This window comes from Achroia grisella, unplaced genomic scaffold, assembly GCF_030625045.1.
Source record: "Achroia grisella isolate CSIRO2021 unplaced genomic scaffold, CSIRO_AGI_Agris_v1 utg1360, whole genome shotgun sequence".
In the NCBI taxonomy this organism is placed as follows: Eukaryota; Metazoa; Arthropoda; class Insecta; order Lepidoptera; family Pyralidae; genus Achroia; species Achroia grisella.
The window spans coordinates 131,533-157,390 of record NW_026712626.1 but is presented as its reverse complement, the minus strand read 5'-3'; the positions used below and the strand labels follow the sequence as shown (position 1 = coordinate 157,390).

At 33.9% G+C, this 25,858-nt stretch overlaps 1 protein-coding gene across 1 annotated transcript; it reads right to left on the bottom strand.

Annotated features, from left to right (window-relative positions):
- Positions 1-34: 34 nt before the first annotated feature.
- Positions 35-24,868, bottom strand: LOC131855206 (uncharacterized). The gene is made up of 18 exons (XM_059206449.1): positions 24,684-24,868; positions 22,558-22,765; positions 18,478-18,838; positions 17,674-17,836; positions 17,018-17,157; positions 16,057-16,195; positions 14,703-14,924; positions 13,574-13,744; positions 12,780-12,899; positions 8,370-8,492; positions 6,388-6,595; positions 5,008-5,371; positions 4,604-4,766; positions 3,751-3,890; positions 3,151-3,289; positions 2,461-2,682; positions 930-1,100; positions 35-160 (listed from the first exon to the last, which is right to left on the bottom strand). The coding sequence occupies exons 1-18, from the start codon at positions 24,798-24,800 to the stop codon at positions 35-37; spliced, it is 3,297 nt and encodes a 1,098-aa protein (XP_059062432.1). The 5' UTR covers positions 24,801-24,868.
- Positions 24,869-25,858: the final 990 nt, after the last annotated feature.

Genomic DNA, 25,858 nt, shown 5'->3' with positions numbered 1-25,858 from the left:
GGTTTTAATTATTAAAAATATAAAAATAATATTATTACAATTTGCTTGTAGAGTTTTTGACGATATTGCGAAGTTCTTTCCTCAAAATCTTGCCGCTAGCGTTTTTTGGTATTTCAGGTATGAATCTAACTCCACCTCGGAGACGTTTCGGATTTGACAACTGTAAAAACATAAAAATTACATCACAAAATAAAAAAAATATACCTTAATTATAATATAAACGCGGAAGTTTGTTAGTGTGGATGGATATATGGACGTTTATTACTCTTACATACATTCAAAAACGACTAAATGGATTTTAATGAAACTTTACTATAATATAGCTTATACATCAGAAACCGTGGGCACAGCTAGTTAATAATAATAATATCTTGGGACAATTCACAAAACGGCATCTAGTACCAGGCTTATCAGAGCTAGTTTTATGCTGATATAAACATATAGATGTTTATTTAATTTACAAAATTTAGAAAACATGCGGACCACCGTGTGTGGAATAATGTAGGTACATAAAATATAGAATTATTACTTTTTTGAAATCTATTGAAAATATCCATCTGGTTTGGATATCGTTTAATTACTATTATTATAAAGATCTTGCATTGAAAAAAAATTATTGCATGACGAGGAAACAGCCACTACAAATCCTATGTGGTTGTAACTCACTCATGCATAAACGAAATATCTCCATTAGAAAGTATACACACTATCCTGAGTAGAAAAATCTATCGCTCCTAAGTATATCCTTCATATTTTTTGTCCCTGACGGACCTAGGCAGGAAATTTGAAAGAGTGTGTGAACAATTGCTCTCGGTAGGTCTCAGTGCTATAGGTCTAACACCTGGCAATAACCCGAATATCTTAATAAAAAAAATCTTCCACGTACAAGCTCTTAAATTAGAGTTACAAAAATTAAAAATGTACTATACCCTCTTAGCCACAAATTCCTGAAGTTCCTTCTCTGTTACCGACTTCTCTGGTTGTTTAACCACAAAAGCCAAAGGTACTTCGCCTGCTTCTCTGTCTGGGATTCCCACTACACCTGCCTCTTGTACTGCTTCGTGTTGCAGCAGTAATGCCTCGATTTCAGCAGGAGGTACCTACAGTAATAAATAATAATTAATATACGGCGATCGAGGAGTTTAGCACACTGCCGATTATGCTTCCAATGGTCTTGGGTTCAATTCTCGGACGATACTAATGTTTGTATATATGAGTATGATTTTTATATTGGTGTGTTTATATCTTATTAATATTATAAACGCGAAAGTTTTTTAGAATAGAATAGAATAGAAAATCATTTATTCAAATAAACTTAATTTAAGCACTTTTGAATAGTCATAACAATTTGTTTTTTATCTACCACTCGTTCGGAAAGCTGTCTCATCACAAGAAGAACGAGCAAGAAACTTGTGTGTTGCTCTTTTAAATAATCCTTGTAAGTTTACATTTACAAGTCGAAACGTGTGAATACAAACTACCAACAAGCACTAATTTTTTGGGTCAAATATAATCATGCAATAAGATTAAATCAGTCGTAGTAATAAGAGCAGACCAGTCCCTACAAGCAGCACTCGTTCACGAGTATGACGGATGAGCCAGCCATCACTGCGCTCGACCATATTTTAGGGAGCCCATTGACCCGGCCCACCACGCCGCCACATGTCTGGACATTTTAGTGAGCATGACTACTCATTCCACACGACCACGTCACAGCTACAAAAATTACTATATGGTAGTTACAGTATTCGCACTTTACATAAGGATGCATGCGGCAATCAATACAAAAGCCGCTACGCTATCATATATCAAGAAAGCAGTATGAAAATTAAAATTATAACGTTGTCCGCAAATAAACTTATTCTTGCTATATATTGCTATCATCTATAAATTCATCTATCTTATAATAGGCTTTTTTACATAACATTTGTTTAATATAAGATTTGAATTGCCTCTCTGTAAGATTTAGCGTAGACTCTGGCAGTTTATTATAGAATCTTACGCAATTACCATAAAATGAATTACTAACTTTGTGTAGACGGCATTTAGGTAAAATTAGCTTATTTTTATTGCGTAAGTTTCTACTTGTACAGTCTTTAAGTTTCTTGAAACTATCTAAGTTTTTCCTTGTATACATAATATTTTCATAAATGTACTGTGAGGCAACGGTGAGGTTTGTGAATATTGATGGATGTTTGTTACTCTTTCACGCAAAAACTACTGAATGTTTTTATGAAACAGTCAAATAGCTTATACATCAGAATAACATATAGGCTATAAATTTCACGCAGGCTATTTCATTTCAGTATATTATATATTCACAGGTTTTACGTATTTCTATAGAAGGTATCCACCACCAAAGTAATTCTTCTATAGAAATAATATTTTAGTGTAATATACACATATAAATGTATATTGGTGTAATATGTACCTTATGTTACTTACTAAATATAGTTTTACCTGAAACGATTTATATTTGATGAGTTCCTTCAGCCTATCTACAATGTATAAGTAGCCATCTTCATCAAAATATCCAATATCACCAGTTTTGAAGAAGTCCTCCTCATCGAATGTATCTTTATTATCAACACCTAAATATCCCTTCATTAGCATAGCGCCTTTTGCACATATTTCCCCAGATTGATGTGGACCCAACACCTTTCCAGTTTCTATATCTACAATCTATAACAATAATATTTAATAATTTAATTTTAAGGTATTATAATATATTTCCTCGAAAGTAATCAAGTCTGAAATTAAAATATTTTATTCAGAAATTATCAATGATCATTATTAACATCTATATCTAGAAGCCTCTAAAATCTAAATTACTTATTTCCAAACTCACGCAGAATATATTTTTTTAAATAAATGTTAACATTGACTGTACTGAGTATTGTTGTAATATACATTCTAGAAACGGAAGGGAATGTTTGAAATTTTTTAAGACTTATGTACATACGGTCAAGTATATAAATTAATTTATATTTTATCAGATTAGATGTCATTTTGCAGAAGTTCATTTTATTACTTAATAGATTTATATTACTATATTTTGTATAATTCCACTATCATTAGCATACGTGTAAATATTTACCATCAGATCGCTCATGTGCTTGTTTACCACCAACGTGGTATAAAAAAACTAACCTTTACAACCGTACAAGGGATAACCTTTCCATTACTATCAGGTTTCTTCAGTACACCATCGATGTTTTGATTTACGGCGATGGCTATTGTACATTCGGTCATCCCATAACCTTGCACCACGCCGGGAATTTTAGGAAACCTGAAAAATTTGTTAGCGATATTTAACCCGTTGAACTAATCTGCGCTTTTTTATCGTGTGGAAATATCTTCAAAAGGTCATCACTCCTCCTGAGCGTTGACGAGGGGATGTGCAGGTTTCTTACCTACTGCACGGTTTATCTACGAGAGCCATTGCCGGTGTCACGAGGTCGTGTCAGCATAACTTCTCTTTTCTCCATCGGCGTCATTTGTATATGATAATGGAATGATGCACCCGCCGGTGCTAACGGTTTACGCTGGCGAGGCACCAGTGGAGGATGATAATATGAGCATGTGATAAATCACCAGGAATTTATCAGGATGGTTTCCAGATGGAACAGCGTGATCAAGCTAATATGGTACATTGGTAGCAATGTGGCTATTAGTTCATATTATTAACGATCTCCTGACCCCTATACTATGTGATGACAAAGGGCAGGTTAGAATTATATTTTATTGTACCTTTCTTGGGACATTTGAGCGACATCCTTGTGCAACGGCGAGGCGGCGCATAATATTGTATCCACTGAACTGACGTCATATTTACTTACTGCTTTATTCAACGCCACCAATACTGCTGGTACCAATAACAGTTGTTTTATCTGAAAGAATATTTTTTATGTATGCATACGGCCCACCTTATAGTAAGTGATTGAAATTCAAATTAATTTATTCCTGTGGTATATTTTCGATTGCTTATGATTGTCAATTTTATCACTATTTGTAGTGTAGTTGAGTGTACCAGTTTAGCTAGCTACTTCCGTTGAGAGGAATTGGCAAGAAAATGAACTGGTATATTTATTATATTATATCGGTATACTGTAACACAGGTTTCTTTCCATTCTCTTATTTTTATATTTACAAGATTTTTGTTGTTGTTTATTGTTAAAAATGTAAATACAAATAGAATAGAATGGAATAAATAAAAAAAATTGTGTGCAATCATGCTTTCTAAAACATGCAGATAGGTAGTTGTGTAGTAGCTGGAGCATAGACATTTCGAAATATATAGTTGAATGCGATGATGATTCATCCCTTGTACTCGAGAACAACTGCTACTCTACTGGGCCTGATCCGCTCTTGTCACTCTACTATTGTGACTTCGTGCTATTTTATAGTTTACATTCCTAAAATATAAAGATAAACAAAATTTATTTAAAAGAGCAACAACCAAATTTCTTGCCCATTCATCTAAATAACTAAATCTACTACATCATATCTACATTTAAAAAAAAACGATAGATCAAAAGCAATTACGTTTATTTGAATAAAGATGACTTCTATTTTTATTTCAGATAGTATCCATTACTCTTACCTTATATTTTTCTATAGTCTTTAAATACAGATCAATGTCAAATCTTGGCAGATAAATTATGTTACTCTGTGCCGCAACCAAGTTGACCAGACATCCCACTAACCCCATAGCGTGGAACCATGGGGTAATGACAAGAGTGCTAGCTCCAGTGAATTTTAACACCCTTAAAGAAAATATAAATAATTAACAATAATAATAAACTCTTTATTGAACCCATAGAAGAAATACAGCAAGAAAAACAATAAGTAGAAAAATAATAACAAAAGACGGTTTTATCGCTATAAGCAATTTCTTACAGACAACCTGTAAATAGGACTCTAGGAATCTTGAGAAATCTCTTCCAGACAATTTTTGAGTAGAGAAGAAAATACAGAAAGGTAAGTAAGTCTCTCTAAACTACTTACGATGCAGAACAAGCGAAAACAGCATTAGCATGTGTGATCATCACTCCTTTCGGTAATCCAGTGGTTCCCGATGAGTACATTATAAACAATAACTCATCAGTTCCATTCTCAACATCCACCACTTCAAACTCTTCATATCTCACGTTCCTTGTCAACTTATTCCCAACAACCAATTCGACTCCACCATTAGAGGGTGTTATTAATTCTTTATACATTGAAGTATTTTGTATGTTCTCGTCTCCATACAATATTATTCGCACCAGACTTCCAGTTGTATGGAATGTTTTCCCATGGATTTTATATGCAATTGGTGAGCATATTAGATAGTTAGGTTTGGATATACTGAGTACATGTCTGATTTCAGCTGTGGAAATAATCATTTGTTTATGTAATGACTATAATAGCTTGATTTTATACTACGATGGTGCCTATTAAGCATACGGCCCATCAGATGGTAAACGGTTACCGTAAGCTGTGGTAGCTTGAAATATCAGAGGAATTACGTGCGCGTTTGTGACCTTTAAGAAACCTTAATATACTATCTTGAAAACCTACTTACCTAATATTCTACCTTTACATTAAATTTTATTATCTAATATTGATTCAGCTGTGAAACGAACAAACAGATAGATGCGCTTTCTTATTTATAATATAGGCTAGTGTCTATACGTATACTTTGAAGAATGTTTAAATTAAATAAAACTTTAGATTAAATTAAATTAAAATTTTAAAAGATTAGATTAAAACATAATTGATTAATGATTCAAAATATTAAGATGCGTTTTCTTTTTTAAACAAAATTAATTTAGGAGTATTCACATAACGCCATTTAGATTGATGCTAAGAAGAGCTTGAACTATGCACACTAAACTTAAACACTAACCAAACCAGTAAGAACAGTCTTACTTACGAATATAAATGTTGACATCATGCGAGAATTCGAACCCGCTATCATAAGGCGGTGTGCCAAGCGGATCACCGAGGTCTTATTATTAAAATATCATTTTTTTTTATTTACGTCTATATTTTAATACGTGAAGTAAAATCTTTGTACCCTTTTTAATGAAATTTGCACCCACGGATGAGTATGCAATTTCTAATAATATAATGCACACTTATATAGTTTATTATATAGAGAAGGAGTGCAGAACGCTAATATTTTCTTTTTACTTTATGCATAACAAACACATTAAATCTATAAGAGAACATTACATACACTACCATGTATTTGAAAGACATATTGTTTTGTTTATTGTTAAAGTCTATGGTCAAATTGAGTAATAGACTTTGACAATAGAGCCTTATTTCAAACATAATATAAATTAATTATGGTCGAATTTCGACCACTGGGAGACCACTAGAATACGTAAATATACTAACCGGTCCCGTATGTAGGATTGTAAGGCGTGAAGATAGCTCCAGTACATATAACACCTAGCATTGTACCCCAAAATTCATCTCTGTTTTCAGTACACACAGCTACTACATCTCCTTTACGCACACCTAGGTGAGTAAGAGAGACGGCTAGATTCATCGCTTCTTGAATAATTTGGCCGTATGTCACAACGTTCCCGGTTGCACCATTTGTCTGAAAAAAAAAACATTTCATACCCATATAATAAGGGTTACTACGAATATGATAATTTTTTATATTTAGCGACATCCACTAAATTAGGTTTCATTGTACAATTAATAAAAAAAATGCCTAAAAATTGTCCCAGATTATTCTTATAAATAAAAATAATAAACAAATAAATATTTATTTATTGTTTATTGTTAAGGTCAAATTGAGAATACATTAATATCGTGTGTCTTAAATATTATTTGTCCATAGTCTTTACCGATAGAACCTTAACACTGTTCAAAATCAGAATTTAAAATAATTAGGATACATTTCGACCACTACCTATTATTAATCTGAACAAGGTCGTAATTTAAAAAAACAAATGCAGGTCTAATGCAATCATTTTTTTAATATCTCTAATGAGATAAAGCAAGTAGAAACACCCAAATATATATATGAATTTGTAAACAAAGTAATTAAAAAATCAGATAGCTTCCTTAATCTCGGGTCGTTGGAATACACATTCAGTGACCTGTTATCATTACATCTCTTTTGTTTCGGTACAGTTATTTTCTTATCTCTTTCATATTACATTACACGTGTAACTAGTGATGTGACAATTCTATTTTGATGTATCGATAAATGTTTATTTGAAGGCTGAGATTTAATTAAGTAATTAATATCGATAAACTAATTTAACCATTTTATAGACATATCTATAAGTATCGTCATGCTAAAATGTTTACAGAACCGAGTATAATTAGATGATGATGATAGATCCTTATTAACAACTCTTGCTTTATTCATATTTATATTTTCCTCCGATCGATCCCCCGTCCAATTCAAACAGGCATCGAAATTACGACGGCGCAAACCGAAGTTCGAATCCCTAGCGGTGCCCTCAGACTAAAGTCGTATCTGTCAGGAGGGAGTTGACCTTCAGCTGCTCCAAAAGTCTTTCTATTGGTTTGGAGTGCCATCTGCACTCGCCCCCTATCATCCGGTGGAGCTGTAAAGGTCATCTGCGGCCAACAGCATTAGAGTAATCCAAATAAAAATGATATAATTCGTCTATATCATTCGTTTATATTGACGAGGTAGACTAGACTTTGTAAAAAGTCGTCTGTGTAAAGTAAAAAGTATTTTTTACACATTTCAGCCACCTTGCAGCTTGCTTTATAAGTGGTTTTAATTGAAAGGTCAGATATGGGAGTGAAATTACAGGATAAGAGGCGTGACCTCTTAATCCTCTGGACTGATATCCCATGTGATGGGTATCACATGGTAACGTAATGTTCGTAGTTGCTGTTCATGTTGCCAGTACATTCAGGCGACGGTTACCACTTACCATCAGATGGGCCGTCGACTTGTTTGTTGTTATAATTACATAAAAAAACATTAAGAGCGAAGAAGAAGAAGCATAAAATGTTAAAGGAAAATCATTACGACTGACTAATATTTTGACTCTAATGAATTTGTGCTAGTTGGTATTAGTTTGTATTTACACTTTTTAACTTAAAAATGTCAAGTTACAACAATTATCTGCAAGAATAACATGCAAGTTTCTTGCTCGTTCTTTTTGTGATGCTAGATAGCTTTCCGAATTAAAATTCTTTAAATTCCGAAAAAATAAATAAGAATTCTATTCAAAAGTGCATAAGTTTAAGTTTATTTTAGGATGAAGAATTTTCTGTTTCAGTCCATTATATACTACTATATGGAAATTGCATAAAATGCTAGATGCACATGCACATCATTTAATATTTCATCATTTTATATACATTATTAAAGTACTTACGATAGCTGTTTTTTCCTTTATTCCATTGAATTTGTCTAGCAGGAAAGAGCCTAGGTTCATATTGGCTGGCACCAAAACGTCAGTAGGACCATACCAGTAATTTTGTTTCCTAGGCATTTTAAAAGTTTATCACCAGTGTCACTGTAATATTGATAAAAAACGGAGTTATTCCTATTTTTAAAACTAATATATATATATATATATATATATATATATATATATATATATATATATATATATACATCCAATTGGGCATTATGCGATCGAAGTAGAAGCTAGAGGTATACCAGCAAAAATTTTAAAATCTTTTAAAAGATATTGGCCTGTCTAGAACTGCAATGGGATCTATACTAGAACATGTATCTAAAACTGCCCTACCAGACTCCTATCAGATTTAGCTGAGCAGTGAGTGTGAAGGTGAGAGTTACGTACGTCGGCACAGCCTAGAAGCCCGGGTCACAAGTACCTGGAACTGCTCGAAGTTTCCCTCTCTACCACATGATGGACCCTACACCAGCACGGAAAATCCATGCAACGCTAAGAAGCTCGTTTCCTTTTATGGGAATGGGCACTAAATTTTACAAATGATAAAAAAGATATTTCAGATCTACCATTCATGAATTAAAAAAAAAATATTAACAAATACTTAATGAATGACTTTTATTACCCTGTAACTCTGCACGCTGAATCCATGGAATGCTAAGAAGTTTGTCTCACGTGGCAATTATTTTACTGAGGCAGAATTTAAAAAATATTTCCGTGGGTATCACAGTTTCAACTATTTAACAGCTGGCAAGCAGCTTGCTTTATAAGACGTGTTTGGATTGACGGGAAACCCGTGAAATTACTGATATAATCACGACACCTTAATTTTAAAAAATGGCATTATATCAACGTCATCACCTGATAACGTGATATCAGTAGTGCTGTTTAAATTTATAGACGATGGTTACCGTTTACCATCAGTAGGGTTGTCTGCTTGGTTAGCATTCCAATGAAATAAAATAAACAATAGTTTATTTCATATGTAGTTTCGAAATTGTTTTTTTTTTTATAATTTACAAAACCAATTTATAGCATAGGATCGTGGTTCCCTCAGACTGAAGTCATATCTGTAAGGCAGGAGTTGGCCTTCAACCGTTCCGTCCTTCCGCAGGTTGGAAGTGCCATCTGTACTAGCCCTTACTTTCATATTTTCATCCCGTGCAGTTGTATAGGCTGCAGATGCAGCCAACAGTATTTAGAATAGTTCCAAAAATAAATATTACCAAAGAATCGTCAGCATATTTCTCCTGCAATTCACATAAAAAATCGATTTTGTTAAAAAAACTTACCCTTTTATAAATCTTGAAAATTAAAAATTATATTTGTCAAAAAACACGTAAATAGATATTATAGGTAAACGAATGAGGTTAAACAAAAATTAACTCAATTATAACAATCGTCGAATGGTTTTTTGCTTTAATTGAAGAGTAAGCTCGACCGAATATGATTTAAAATGAACCACTAATATACAAGTTACCTACGAAATGAGAAATAAAAATTAATTACTGCATGACTTAATAAACATACGGACGTTTATCGTTTAATATTTTTTAGTATAACCAAACATTTATACGTAATATGTGATAACGGTTATCAATTTGTTAATTTTGTTACATACTAGTTGAGCGTGCGACTATGCGTGTATATTTATTTGTACATGTCATCTATTAATAATGTATTAAGAATATTCTCAATTTTTTTTATCATTACATAGTATAAAACAAAGTCGCTGTCTGTCCCTATGTATGCTTAAATCTTTAAAACTACGCAACGTATTCTGAAGCAGTTTTTTTAATAGATAGAGTAATTCAAGAGGAAGGTTTATATGTGTAATACGTGTATATCCGTGCTGTGGTGGGTAGTTAAATAATAAAGGAATGATGGCGGATTTCGCTGGTGTTACACCAGTGAAGGATGATAGAATCGGTATGTTAGTCATTATTTTTAAATATTAGTGGACTGTAATCAATATTTGATTTCTCAAACAGAGACAAAATTTAGGAATAATGGACTTACCTACTTGGAATTGTGATTGCTGGAGTCTACATTTGATTTGTACTTGATTCAATTAATACAGACGATACCACAATTTTTTTTTTGGGTCGACTCCAATATCTTTGGCTGCAGCTGGCCTTTACAGCTTCACCGGATGATAGGGGGCGAGTGCAGATGCCACTCCAAACGGCGGCTGAAGGCCAACTTCCGCCTGACGGAAACGACTTTAGTCTGAGGGCACCGCTAGAGGTTCGAACCTTTGCTCAGGGCGTCGTAATATCAATCCCCGTTCGAATTAGACGGGGGATCGATCCGAGAGGTCGATACACAGAACACCAATGGGTCGATACCACCAATATTACAATAACCGCCACTTGTTTATAGCCTTCCTGATATATATGTATTATATGACCTCCATTAAAATTTTTGTTCTTATTTAATTCTAAAGTTCTTTCGCTAATGACAGCTGTCTTGCCATTGGCCAGTCAGGACAAAGGATAGGAAAGAGCGGGAATTTGAAAATGCTTGATCTAACAGTCATTCCAGTTAGACCATCGTGGCCAATTCGCCAGGATTGTAACAAGATGGTTACATTCTAGAGGGAACACGTGAAAGTCAAGCTGACATGGTACAAATGCTCACGTGACTACAGGAGGAGTCACGTGAGCATTGCCGATCTCAGGCGCCAATAGTCTATGGTAACCATTTACCATCAGATGGCCCGTATGCCATATTGCCACCATAGTAGTATAAAAAAAAATATATAGGTGACAGTCACCATTTACCATCGTATGTGCCGTCAGGTTGATATATTTATATAGAAAGAAAGGAGTTCCTGAGAAGAATGAGTATTTCGCTATTTAAACAAACAAACCTACATTTGATTAACCTTGTATTGTAACAAGATGGTTACATTCTTATTTTTTGATTATGCTATTTTATCGTATGTAAAGATATGAACACGTGAAATATAGTCAAGCTGACATATATGGTATAATATAATTATTATTAATTTAATTATTATTTATTAAATTCAATACTAGCAGTGAGGCCAATATTCCGATAATTGTTGCTCAAAATTGATGTCAAAAATGCATTCATGCTCAAATAAAACGTGACTACCCAACAAAATTGTTATATCGTTCTAGGAGTCACGTGTCAGCCCCTTGGGCCTGCAATTTTTAGTTTGGCTATAAATCCGATAATAAAAAATCTCAAATTTAATGTTTGGTATTTGGACGACGGATCTCTGGGAGGTGATGTGGATACTGTGTTTTCGGAAATCAAAAATAAATTTGAAGTCTATGGTAACCATTTTTATAAATAACCATCAGATGGCCCGTATTAAAATAGCCATATTGCCACCATAGTAGTATAAAATTAAAATATATAGGTGACAGTCACCATTTACCATCGTATGTGCCGTCAGGTTGATATATTTATATAGAAAGAAAGGAGTTCCTGAGAAGAATGAGTATTTCGCTATTTAAACAAACAAACCTACATTTGATTAACCTTGTAATATTAGTATATTCTGTAAAAATTTCATCCAAATATCTCCGAAGTTGCGAGTCAGAACTCTTAACATAGCAACAATTATTTTTTGCCTCGTCACGATTATGCTATTTTATCGTATGTAAAGATATGAGACTATCTGTGCACCGCGGTTTTACTCATATAGCGACAGGTTATGGATTTCGCGTTTAATCCTTGCGTTCTTAATAATGACTTGTATATATGTACTTGTTATAATATAATTATTATTTACATTTCTTACATTCCATTCATGATTACATCCATTCTTCTCTTTTCTATCCAATGGTTATTTGGAAGAGACCACTTAAGCGATAAGACCGCCTCTTCCTTCATACTCTATAAATTTTGTTTATTTTATTGTATTTTGTCTAGTGCATTAAAGAAGAATAAATAAATCAATTAATTAAATTATTTGGTAGTGAGGACATATAGACATTTTATCATAAATTAAAGTCCCAAAATTTCTGTAGTTTTTATATAATTGATTAATATTGATAATTACAGTAGGTGTATATAACATGGTGTTTGTGTAGAGTATATAGAGACAGAATATAGAAGAAAAATCTAGTTAATTAATAAAAAAAAGTAGATGGCATCTTTAAAAAAGTACAAAAATTTATTAATTCTCTTCTTTGAGGAGTATTCTTTTTAGATATCTTTAGCTTATATATTGATCCATATATACAAGATATTCTGCTAAAATTACATCATAATTTCTTTAACCGTTTTTACGAAAAAAACAAACAAATGAGTAGTTTTCGCTTACATAATATTACAATTGTATTATAAATGTAAATATATTTATTTTATATTACGTTACAATAACAAATATCACAGTTTACTGTGGCTGTTGGCAATTTTCCGAAGTTCTCTCCTTAGAATTTTACCACTCGGATTCTTTGGTATTTCTAACACAAATTTCACCCCACCTCGCAGACGTTTCGGGTTCGACAACTGAAAGAAAAGAATATTGATATATAATTAATTATTATTATTAGTATATATATGTCATGTTAGTTTGTATAATATTTTGTAGACCAAAAAGTTGTATACATTTTATCGATTTATATAGGTACCTAATGGATTTATATTATTTTGTTTAATACGAGTATTAGTATGTTCGGAAACCTGACCACCGCTACTGGAAGCGTTATGAATTTGATCACCACTAGAGAAAACCATAACACTTCTAGTAGTGGTGGTTACGTTTCCGCACTGAATATTTGTGTTTTCATAAACGGATGATGATTTCCATGTTAGTGGAATTAAACAAAATTATATAAATTTATTAAGTATTATAAAGAGTTGTCTGCGTGGGTTCCTTAGTGTCTGCTATATCAGCCATCAAGCAGCTTGCTTTATAAGCTGTGTTTCAGTTGTAGAGTCAGATTAGTGAATGAAATACATGATAAGTGGCATGACATCTTAGTCCGCCGGAATGGATGACAACGTGTTTTCCACATTACTATTCATACATATATAGTCGACGGTTATGACGACGGTTAGTACGACGGTCAATTCGTTTGTCATTCCTTAAATTCACATACTTTTATTAAAGATTAGTTAAGGAGTTTTGGAGTTTATTCCAGATAAGCATCGTGATACGAGATATTAAGAAATGAACGTACCCTTTCAGCGACGAAATCTTTCAGTTCTGTATCTGTAACCTCTTTCCCTGGTTGTTTGACCACGAAAGCTACTGGAACCTCCCCACTCTCTCTGTCTCTTCGTCCAACCACGCCGACGTCTCTAACCGCCTCGTGTTGTAACAACAATGCTTCTATTTCGGCTGGTGCTACCTGTAATAAAAAATTTTTTTTTGCAGTAATCTATAAAAAAAAACTAATGACTGTCGAAAAAAAGGTGTCCGTTTTTTTGGCCTACTCTTATAGAACGGCTGAAGGCCAACTCCCGCCTGACGGATACGACATTAGTCTGAGGGCACCCTAGGTGTTCAAACTTCGGCGCAGGCCTCAATATTTTCGAACCCCGGTTAGAATTGGATGGATAAGAAAAATACTATAATGGCACCGCCGTCGGAGTCGCGATGGACTGTCATTCGATTCTGCAACTCCGGTATACGGGTTGCGAATGAGGGACATCTTCGAGTTTTTAGTGAGTAGGAGTCTAACAGTATCCGTTTTCCTGAGGTACAGATAAGATAATATTAGTAATATTACATACCTGAGGTGAGGTGAGTATGAGAAGTATCATGGGCGTCATATGATGATGTCATGTTTGTAAATGCTTATGTGTACGGTTACCACTTACCATATACCGTATGTAGGTGGGAATGTCAGTCTCTTTGCCGTTTCAGATACATAAACGAATGAAGACCTCGGAGCTTATATTTAACGTTTAGCAAACCCTTTACTTCCGCTTGTCGCGGGTTCGATTCTACGCACGACACAAATATTTCTTTTAAATAATAATAATAATAAAGACATTTATTCAGTATTACAGTATTATTATTTACTATACAACTTAAATGCTAAAACATATTAGTAACGCTGAATATTTTCTCTAACTCAGCATTTATACTGTAGTATAAATAAGTTATACTACAGCGCTGATTTTCAGTGTATGATTGTTTGTCTTAATATGGGTGTTATGTATATTATATATTACAAATTATATGTACTTCTACAAACTGTTTAGTATCCATAAGACAAGATAATCCGAGCTTGTTCGATCCCAGGCTGCTCACGGTATAAGATCTGCTTAGTTGGTTATTATTATAAAAAAAAAATGACGTACCTGATTAGCTTTGTATTTAATGAGTTCCTTCAACCGGTCGACAATAAAGAACTGTCCATCATCATCATAATAGCCAATATCACCAGTCTTGAAGAAACCTTCTTCATCGAAGTCTTCCTTCCGGTCCTTCCCGACGTATCCTTTCATGATTAGAGGACCTTTGAAGCACAACTCTCCAGGGTTATTGGCTCCTATCGGTTTTCTGGTTTCCGTGTCTACTACCTGAAATATAAATCATTTTGTATACTACTAACTGACGCGAGCAACTTCGTCTATTCAAAATTCTAAATTGAATTTTCAATTTCATTGCAGCTACGCTCCTATTGGTTATAGCGTGAAGTTATATAGCCTTTGACACTCACAAATAATGTGGCTTTCTATAGGTAAATGAAATTTCCAAATCGGTTTAACAGATCCAGAAATTCTCGATAAATGGGCTATCCAACACTAAAAATTTTTTGAAAATCGGTTCTGTAGTAGGTACCGGAGAATATCTGGAACATCCAAATTCCAAAATTTAACCTATTTATAATATTATACCTATCCTATAATAGTAGTCAACCAAAACAGGATAAGAAAATCCTGTTTTGGTTGACTACTTCTTGGTCTTTTTCTCTGTCGACTAAGGACTCAACTTCGATATGTCGATATTACTAAAAGACTTCTTTAATATTTTATCGCAAAAGAATATGCACCAAAATTAATCCAATATATTATAGTGCATATTTTTTTATAGCACAGGGAACAAACCAGCTTGCTGTATATTTAATGGTAAGTGATTACCATAGTCTTCATAGACTGTGGTAATCACTTACCATTAAATACCTGCAACACCAGGGAAAATGCAGGTGAGTTGTAGGCATTTTTAAATGGAGTAGAGGAAGGAATTAGTAGAGAGATATGTCGAAGGAATGAACATCTGGAATAGAAATAATCTTTATTCAAATAAACTCATTATAAGCACTTTTGAATAGTCATATTTTGATTCTACCACTCATTCGGAATGCAGATTCATCACAAGAAGAATGAGCAAGAAACTTGTGTGTTGCTCTTTTTAATAGATGTTTTTTTTTATATAAAGTAATTACAGTATAACAAGTAAGAGGCATGCGATAATCAACATAGAAGTCGTTACGCACTCATTATTAATGTAATCAGATAATATTGTCAGTGCTATAGATTTAAAGTTTTTCTATAAAAATCTTGAATCTATGTAGAATCTAGAATCTTGACTTAACTGCGGTATTCTGAAGAAATTTTATATTTCCCTGTTGTGCTACATGATACATGTGTTTATACAGCATTCTATACTTAAAAGGATGTAATATTTAGTAGTATACAAAGAGACACGTACCTTTGCTATAGTATTAGGAACTATACTTCCCACGCTGCCCGGTTTGGCGAGATGGTAGTTTTCGTAATCTGCAGAGACTACTGCCAGTGTACACTCCGTCATACCATACGCCTGGACCACAGCCTCTAAGTTCGGAAACCTGATGGTAAATTAATTAGATTATTTTATATAGCTGCAATAACAAATTTGACTACCTGATGGCAATGGTAACAGTCGCCTTTGTAATGTAATGTAATTTGGACTCTATTCCCCGCATTTAGACTCTCATCTGGGCAGTTCTGTGTGTAGAGCCGAGACTACTAAAGTAGCCAGCCAAGCTCTTCCCTAAAGCGAAGCCTCCTAGTCCCTTAATAGGCTTCATGAAGCGACCTCGACCTCGATCTCGACCGTTCCGAGGATTTGTGTACGTTGTGTGACCACTGTTACGCACTACAAGATTACGTGAGCGGCTGTTACTTAGGCTTCAAAGCAACCCGAACAAAGATAACTGTCTATAGCAAGTAGTAGAAGAAGTGGCTGTAACCATTGCCTATATACATGAACTGCATCATGGATATCACGTTATTATGTGACATCCGTGATACCACTTGTACGTTGTCATTCCAGAATATTAAGAGATCATCCATCTTGTAATTTTGATGTTATATCTCATTATATATCTCCTTATATACATGGATGAATTTACTAAAAGTGCGCCTGGATAGAATAATAACCATAGACAATTCACACAACGCCAACTATTATAGTATCTAACTATACAGAGCTTGTGCTAAAGGTTAACAGCTGATAGGAATATCTAAATACATTTTTTTTTATAAATAAATCTCTCAGATCAAATGATAAGCAATGAAACATTTATTCCGATTCATCAATCCAACCCACGACCATCGGAAGATAGTGTGCTTATTAACCTCTAGACCACAAAGGTCATCAAGAAGATCGTCATAACTGATATACCTACTTTTTTTTCACGATACTAATAGTATCATTCTGCAGCGGTGCTGCTCCAGATGCAATAATACGGACAGAGCTGAGATCATAATTCGCTGTTGATTTACATGCCGCTGTTAAAATAGGGGGCACCACACTCAGCCGAACAATCTGGAATAAAAATTGTTAATGATAATTAAATGGCGCATCCACCTGCGTAACCGGTTTACGTTGGCGGGACACCAGTGGAAGATTATAATATGAGCATGAGGTCAGGTCAGTTAGCCCATCGTGATAAATTCACTTGGAATTTATAACGATGGTTTCCAGGGGTAACCGCATGGTGGTCAACCTAACATGGTACATTGCTAGCAATGGGGTCGCCCCTTCTCTGCTGGGTAGTGCGATGGTGATAATTATCAGCTGATATTAATTCGAACAATTCCTCAGAACATTCTCCGAGATATATGGGGTAAGAAATGCACAGAGATGCAATGTCTGTCTTAATGCTTCGAATTTGTGGCAAATATACGTATTCTTGCTGCTCGATTTTGAATGCGGTCTAATAGAAGTAACGTGTGCAGGTGAAGGTTACCACCTACCATCTGGTAAATTCTCTGCTAGTTCGCCATTTTAATTTCATAAAAAATCTAGTCAATTTTTAATGATAATTAAAAATTCTCTCACCTTATATTTTTCCACAGTCTTTAAAAACAAATCGACCTCAAACCGCGGTAGAAACACCATAGTTTTACCTACAGTGAATGCTGATATAAGTCCTATAAGCCCCATAGCGTGGAACCACGGTGTTAAACTGAGAGCTAACAAGTCTGATTTTCCAAACTTATTCCTAAAAATAGAGATAAAAATAAACTCTAATTAATAAAATAATAAATATGCAATAGCATATGCTGGTGGTCGCTCTAATCTCCCAAATTTGAATTTCAAAATGAATCTGTATTATTGTAAACATGTAGAACATTTATTTGAAAAAAAAAAAAGATTACGAGCTGAGTTTCGTTTCAGTTCTTCTCATCTCGAGAGGTTTGAGGTTATTCAAGAAGGGTATATTAAGGTTTCTTAAGGGTCGCCAACGCGCACGTGGAGTACACCAGGGATGATCCCTGTTGTATCAGACGTCAATAGAATACGATGACGATTTACCATCAGATGGGCCATATGCTTGTTTGCCATCATGGTAGTAAAAAACGATGCAAACGTGTGTATTCATGAACATAATATAATTAGTAAATCACGGGATGTTACCACGTTTTATTTTCGTTGAGTTCCCTCAACTTAAGGAAAACTAAAAAAAGGAACTCAACAAAAATAAAACGTGGTAAGATCCCGTGATTTACTAATTATACTTATAAATAATGACCGCGTCAAACTTAAAACAATTCATGAATATGATGTGAGGAAACTACGATACACACAATTTTATTCATGAATATTATTGTTTGTATATAAAAATAAATTAAAATTACTTACACATGACAAAAAGTGAGTACATTATGATGAGTCAACATAACTCCCTTCGGTAGACCAGTGGTCCCTGATGAGTATAATATAAAAAGCACATCAACTTGTCCAACAATATCCACAGCTTGAAATTCCTCTATCCTCACATTCCTTGTTAAACGTTTCCTCACAACTAGATCAGTTTCACTACTGTCTGTAGGAAACGCCAGATCTTTATAGAGAAGAAGTTTGCCAGGCCTGTTATCTCCAAAAACTATTATCTCCTTAATATAAGAAGATTCCTTGAGAGTTCTCACGTGTTTCTTGAAGAAGAACGGAGAACAAAATACGTATTTCGGTTTTGATATGCCGAATACGTGCTTCAATTCACCTGAAAAGTAATGAAAGAAATAAGTACCTACTAATAATGTCACATTACTTAAGTATATAAATACATTTATTTTTGTAGACACATACATAGAAATCACCCAGACTGATACAAACAATAATACTTATAAATACTGTTTGTATCATCGTTAGCACAAGTGGCTGTACCAATGCATTATACATGCAATGGTACAGCCACTTGCGCTAACGGTATACGCTGGCGGAGCACCAGTAAAAGATGTTAGGATGAGCATCAAGTCAGTCAGTTTTGCCCATTGATGCGAATTTTCCAGAAATTTATCACGATTGTTTCTAGGGCTGCGTGGAAGTCAACCTGACATGACATTACATATTAACAATCCCTTACCACTCATTATTCATACGTTTAATATTTCTTTAGCCACCTATAATGGATGAGTTTACAAAAAATATATATACAGTTTTGGTCCTTAAAAAATATGTGTCGACTCAGGTTATAACGTTCGTATCTTGTTTGATAAATTATGAATGAAAAACTAAAGTCCACATTAAATTGCTAGTTTTGGTAAACTATAAAATACACAATTATGTAGTTATATACAATGACTTGACCTTTTCAATAATACCGACGTAAATATCTTCACATAGTATAAAACAAAATCATAGCCGCTGTCTGTTCGCCTATATGTTTTACATTACGCAACAAATTTTAATGCAGTTTTCAGCAATAGGTAGAGTGATTCAAGAGGAAGTTTATATATGTAATATATGCATATTATAGTATAAAATAAACCGAGAAATTCAATGATTTGAAATGTTCGGGCGGCTCGCTAATTTCATATTATAAACAAAGTTTCCGCCGCTGTCTATTCTATATTTTTTAAATTACGCAATGGATTTTGATGCAGTTATTAGCAAAAGATAGAATAAATCAAGAGAAAGGTTTATATGTATAATACTATACATAACACAAGCTCTGCCTAGCTTGGGACTAGATGGCGCTGTGTAAATTGTCCTGCGATATAATTATTATTGAAAATAAAAATAGAAGTTGATAAACAGTAGAACGGGGAGACTATTCCTTTGTGAAGTTGGTTATAAACTTGTTGTTATTGTTTTATTGACGCTGTACTACTTTATCTTATCAGGCAACTGTCTGGTAACACGAGATACAGTTGGGTAAATAGATAAACAAATATAAACAGTACATAACAGCGCATATGCAGGCATTGACATTATTTATGATTTATTTCATTGACCGCCACGATGGTCTAGCAGTTTTAATATACCGCCTCACTTAGTCGCAGGTTCGATTTCTCGCACGTTAAAATATTTGTATTCAGTACATATATATGATGTGTTATTATTTTTTTTTTTCTATATAGCTATTGTCAGGTGCCTACACCTGTAGCACTACAATTTACATATATCTATTATGCTCGACTTTTTTCAAAGTTCGCTACAATTTATTATATTTATAACAATATTGTCTTTATTATGTACAAGAATATGTAAGAAACAATATTACGTTAGTGAATTACAAAGGGCGGTTTTATTAAGCAAGTCTTACAGATAACCTATATACATATTTATATAAGAATAATTGTATAATTAAATATAATTATTACGTTTATAATATAATAAAGTTATAGAAATAGACAAATTATGTATATAATAATTTATATATAGAATTTTATTAATATTTAAATAGTAATTGAGCTGAGAACGTCGTGGATCAGTAGTTATCTCTTTTAGAGATAAGTCCACCTTTACTCATTTTGTACATAATTAAGATTACTACTGTTTTGCAAAGTACAATAAAAAAACATATTACTTAGTTTTACATCCGATGGTAGCGGGTTCGATTCCTCGCACGATACAAACATTTGCGTTATTGAATATGATTGTATGTATCGATCTGGGTATTTTACTATGTATGTATTTACAAAAATGTATCTAAGACTTTATATCAGATGTCTAGTAACCATATCCTAAGCTTTGCTTAGCTTGGGACTAGATGGCGTTGTGTAAATTACCCAAGGATATTAAGACTTCTTAAGGGTCGGCAACGCGCACGTGATACCTAGCGTTACAGGGGCCCATAGGCTACGATAACTGTTTACCATCACATAGGTCGTATGCTTGTCTGCCACAGTTACATAAAATAATACTATTATTATTATAGGTCGTATCTTCGAATCTGGACATCATAATAAAAAAGTTATATGGGCCCATATTTATTTCCAATTTATTCTTCATTAATGAAAAAGCAATGGTTTACAGCTCCACAAGTAAGATTATCAGTATTATGTTCTTATCATTAATATCTTAACAGCAATCATAGATAGTTGTATGTACATATTTAATTTATAATCTGCAAGTACTATTAGAGATAGCCTATATACAAGTTATCTATGTTAGATGAGCGGCACTATACAATCTACTTCATAGATAAGAAATGGTAATGCACATGCAACCATTTTGCAGCCTTTGGAAATATACTTAAACGCACTATTAACCACTTAACTACTGCACACTCAGTTGTAAATTCGTTTAGAGCTGTTTCGGTTTAGCGCTCCTTTATTTCATCGCGAAAATTTCCAGAATATCTGTTTGTTAAATTTTTAATACTTAACTAATTTTCTACCCATCTTCTCCTAACCCCGTTATTTATATGTTAAGATAGCCTCGTTACGCTGTTTCGTTTAGAGCTGGAACTTATTGGAACGTATCCCCCACGTGAAGTATGATTTTACTGTATTTTTTTATGAATAAAATTATATAGCCCTCAGATCGATCCCCCGTCCAATTCAAGCGGGGATCGAAATTACGACGACCTGAGCCGAGGTGCGAACCCCTAGCGGTGCCCTCAGAGTAAAGTCGTTTCCGTCAGACGGGGTAAGCCTTCAACCGCTCCACAAGTCCTTCCGCGGGTTACTGTACCCCCTCAAGAGTAAAATTGTAAATACTTTTGTTGTTAACTTTGATGGTCACATTTATTTAAATTTAATCGACAGCCTAAAAAAATAAGTTTCAACTAAAAATGACGATATTTCTATACAACATTTTAACTCCCCTTTCAACCCCTTACATCCCTTTTTAACGCATTAAAAAGTAGGCTATGTACTTTCGTGTGTATCAAATTTCATTTAAATCTATTAATATTAACTAAGACTTATAATAATTATTTTTATCTAAATATGTATATAATTAAACGTGGAGCCCACGCCCCACAGATGGGCAATTTAATTGTAAAGGGGGGTGGGGGGAGGGGCATTTCGAAAATTGACTCTTTATTAAAATTATATGGAATGTGAATTTCAATGTATTGAAAAATTTTTTACTGTTTCATTAACAATTACCTCGTGATTTCTTCTTAAAACCAATTATTTAAGTTTCTTAATCATTAAAATTTTTGATGTTATAAATATTAGGATTTTTTTTTATTAAGAATTTTAAACAGACTAAGGTGAGGCATGGCATGGCACAAAAAAGGTTGGGAAACACTGGTCTGTTTCTGACAAAAAAACGCTGTTCGCAACCAAATCAGTGCAGGGATTTACCATCCTCATCACCGTTATCAACCATAAAATACATATATGACTTAATCATATCAAGATATACATATCATAACAATGTTATCTGTTATGATATGTATATCATGAATTAATGTCATTCAATCAATTATTGATAATCATCATGATATATGTGAAAATATAGCTTCCAATCCAAAATATACTTTACTTGCGGTGTACATAGGGTTGACAGTTGTAACGGTAGCTCCACAGCAAGCTGCACCAAAGAGGGTAGCCCAGAATTCCTTTCTGTTTTCCGAACATAGTGCCACCGTTTGTCCCTTTCTCAAACCTTTAAGTGCGAGCGAGACAGCAAGGTTTAATGTCTCTTGAGCAAGTTGTCTGTAAGTATATACTTCTTCGTCGATTCCATTGATCTGGAAAGTACAAATTTATATGTTACTAGTATGATAGGTGAGCTGATGGCTCACTTGATGGTAAGTGGTAACGGTCACCTATATCACAGATAACATAATATTTACATGAACAGTACAACAGATATTGTTGAGAGCGTGGACTGTGGGTTGTTGATGATAAAAACACCTTTGCTGGACCAAACAATTTATATTTAAATCACACAGGAATTTAATTACACTACGCAACATTCAACGTTCAAGACAAAATCGTGGAAACCAGAGAGAAAAAGAATTCAATGGTGCCACCCTCTGGTACTTATGCATTGCTATTATCATAGACTCAAACATAAAATTATTATTTATTGCTAGCAACGGATATCACGTCATCAGTTAACACCCGTGATACTACCATGCGTGTAGGGGCTTATTAGTAATGTAGACTAATGAACCCAAATAAATTACTAAAAATGTACTATGTTAGGTTGACCTCCATGTGGTCCTCCCTGGAAATCATCTTTATGAAACCTCATGTTCATTGTGTCATCATCCACAAGTCCGGCCAGCGTAAAACGTTAGTGCAAGCGGCAGCATCATTCCATTATTATCAACTATATACAATATCTATAATAAAAATAATAACCTGGGACACTAGACCCAAGCTAATCGTAGCTTGTACTATGAGTACTCGATAACTGATAGAAATACTTAGACATACAATTTTTGTAAATACATACAAACATTGTAAAATCTTTTGTACTGTCTTCTGTAGCCCTAATAGTAGATTTTTCACTATCTATAATAATATTATCAATGATAACCCACGACAATAGTCCGAAGCTAATCAGAACTTGGTTATGTGTTATGGGCACTATACAATATATAACTAATAGAAATACTAACATGTATTGTTATAGACATACAAAATTTATAAATACATACAATGTATACAAACAAAACACCAACGAATCATGAATACAAATGTGTGTACTGTGCGAGGAATCGAACATACGTCCACCGCTAGACTACAGAGGTCATCTTATGTGACCCTACAACTGCAACACAACATACAAAGCAAGTTGCTTCGCTTCATTGATACAAAATATTTGCAATGTTCCAGTAAAATATATACATTGTTATAGAACTCGTCAGACAAGTACCTAATTGTGTAAGAACATAAAATTAGTCACAGCGTCATAGCTGCTTTCGCATTTTTAATATTAATAAGAAGTGTAAATGGTATAAAATAAATAAATAAGGAAAAAAAACCGTATTACAACACATGTAAGCCCGTGAAATGGGCCCCTAGTTATTTATACCGCTAATCAATGGACAAATATGATTTCGTTTTGTCTATGGATCTTTATAAAATTGTTTTATTTACTTTGAAATCGGGCACTATTTGCCTATACCGATAATAAACGGACAAAAATTAATTTATGTTATCTATAGACCGTTATAAAATTGTTTTATTTACTTTAAAAGGGCCTACTAGTTGCTGATATAATAATAAATGGACAAAAATGATTTCATTTTGTCTATGGACCTATATAAAATTGTTGTATTAACTTTCTAATCAAAAATATATCCGTTCAAGGTCATCTTATTGTCAATTGATAATATAGTTGACCGTATTCAAAGCTAAGTGATTCGTAGTTCATGTTATTTTTTTGTAAAGTAATATTTTTGCTCTGTGTATGTCGACAACCTTTGAGCCTATGTTTCGTTCGCTGTGCCCGCGGTTCATCCGTGCGAAATTTATAGTCTATCTGTTATTCTGTTAAATAAGCTATATTACTGTAATGTTTCATCAAAATCAGTTCAGTAGTTTTTGCGTGACAGAGAAACAAACATCCACCCATCCATAAGCATAAACTTTCGCGTCTTCAATATTAGTAAAACATACATAATTTATACAAGTAAACAATTTTCAATAACTTACCAACGCCGGTGTGTCTCCTTGTTCCCAGAGTTTTTGTGTTATGAACTGTCCGAAGTTCAAATTCGTTGGCACATTTATAATCTCTGGACCGTACACATATAAAGGATTTCTGATCATATTTAAAACTTCAAATATCTTATTATTATGTACTGGAGCGCACTATACGCGGGCGTACGATATCGTTAGCAATGCTGACTGACTACATTCTGATTGTAGCTATATCTGTTAACTGTACGTACGTCATAAACATGAGAACGTCGTGGCCTAGTTCTTCACAACACGACTACTCAATGGTCGTGTGTTCGAATCTCGGCGAATAATAAAAATGTTTTGTCACTTTTTTTACTGCTTCTACTGTGTTATGTAATGTAATAATAACCCTGGACAATTGACAGCGCCATCTAGTCCTAAGTAAAGCAGAGCTTGTGTTATAAGTACTAAACAAATGATACCTAATAATTATTATTATTAAAAAAATATATAAAGACATTTTTGTGTGTTTGTACTAGTGGTCTAATGATTTAGCACACCAATTTACTGTCGATGGCGCGGGTTCGATCCTCTCATGATGCAAACCACAGATATATACATAATGCAAACATTTGTCCTCATGAGTATGATTGTTTGTATATATGTGTATTGTAAGTATGTTATGTTTTTTGGGAATGATAATGGAATGGTGCACCTGTCTACGCTAACGTTTTAGCTGACGGGGCACCAGTGGATATTGATCAGATGAACATGAGGCCAGGTCGTCAGTTAGCTCGTAGCAAATGGCAATTTACCACGACGGGGAATGAGGGGGAACTGCGGGAGGTCAACCTGACATGGTTCATTGTTAGCTGCTTAGCTTAAAACTAGATGGCGCTGTGTGAATGGTCCAGGTTTAATATAATATTGTTTCATTCGTACCTAATACCACAGATAACATATTATTACATACTAATACGTAATAAAGCTATGTTAATAATGTTAATTAGAATTCGAGTCGAGTTTGCACTTTAACCCTTTATCATTTAAATGAGTTATTATCCATTCAAGCAATAACGTAGTCCTTAGGTTGTCTGGAATTTATCGTTTTTTAGCGATGAGGCCGCCTCTTTCTAACCTTCTTCTTCTTCTCTCGTCATAGAATAATATGTTGTTATCTCTTGACGACCACGGATGGTTTAGTA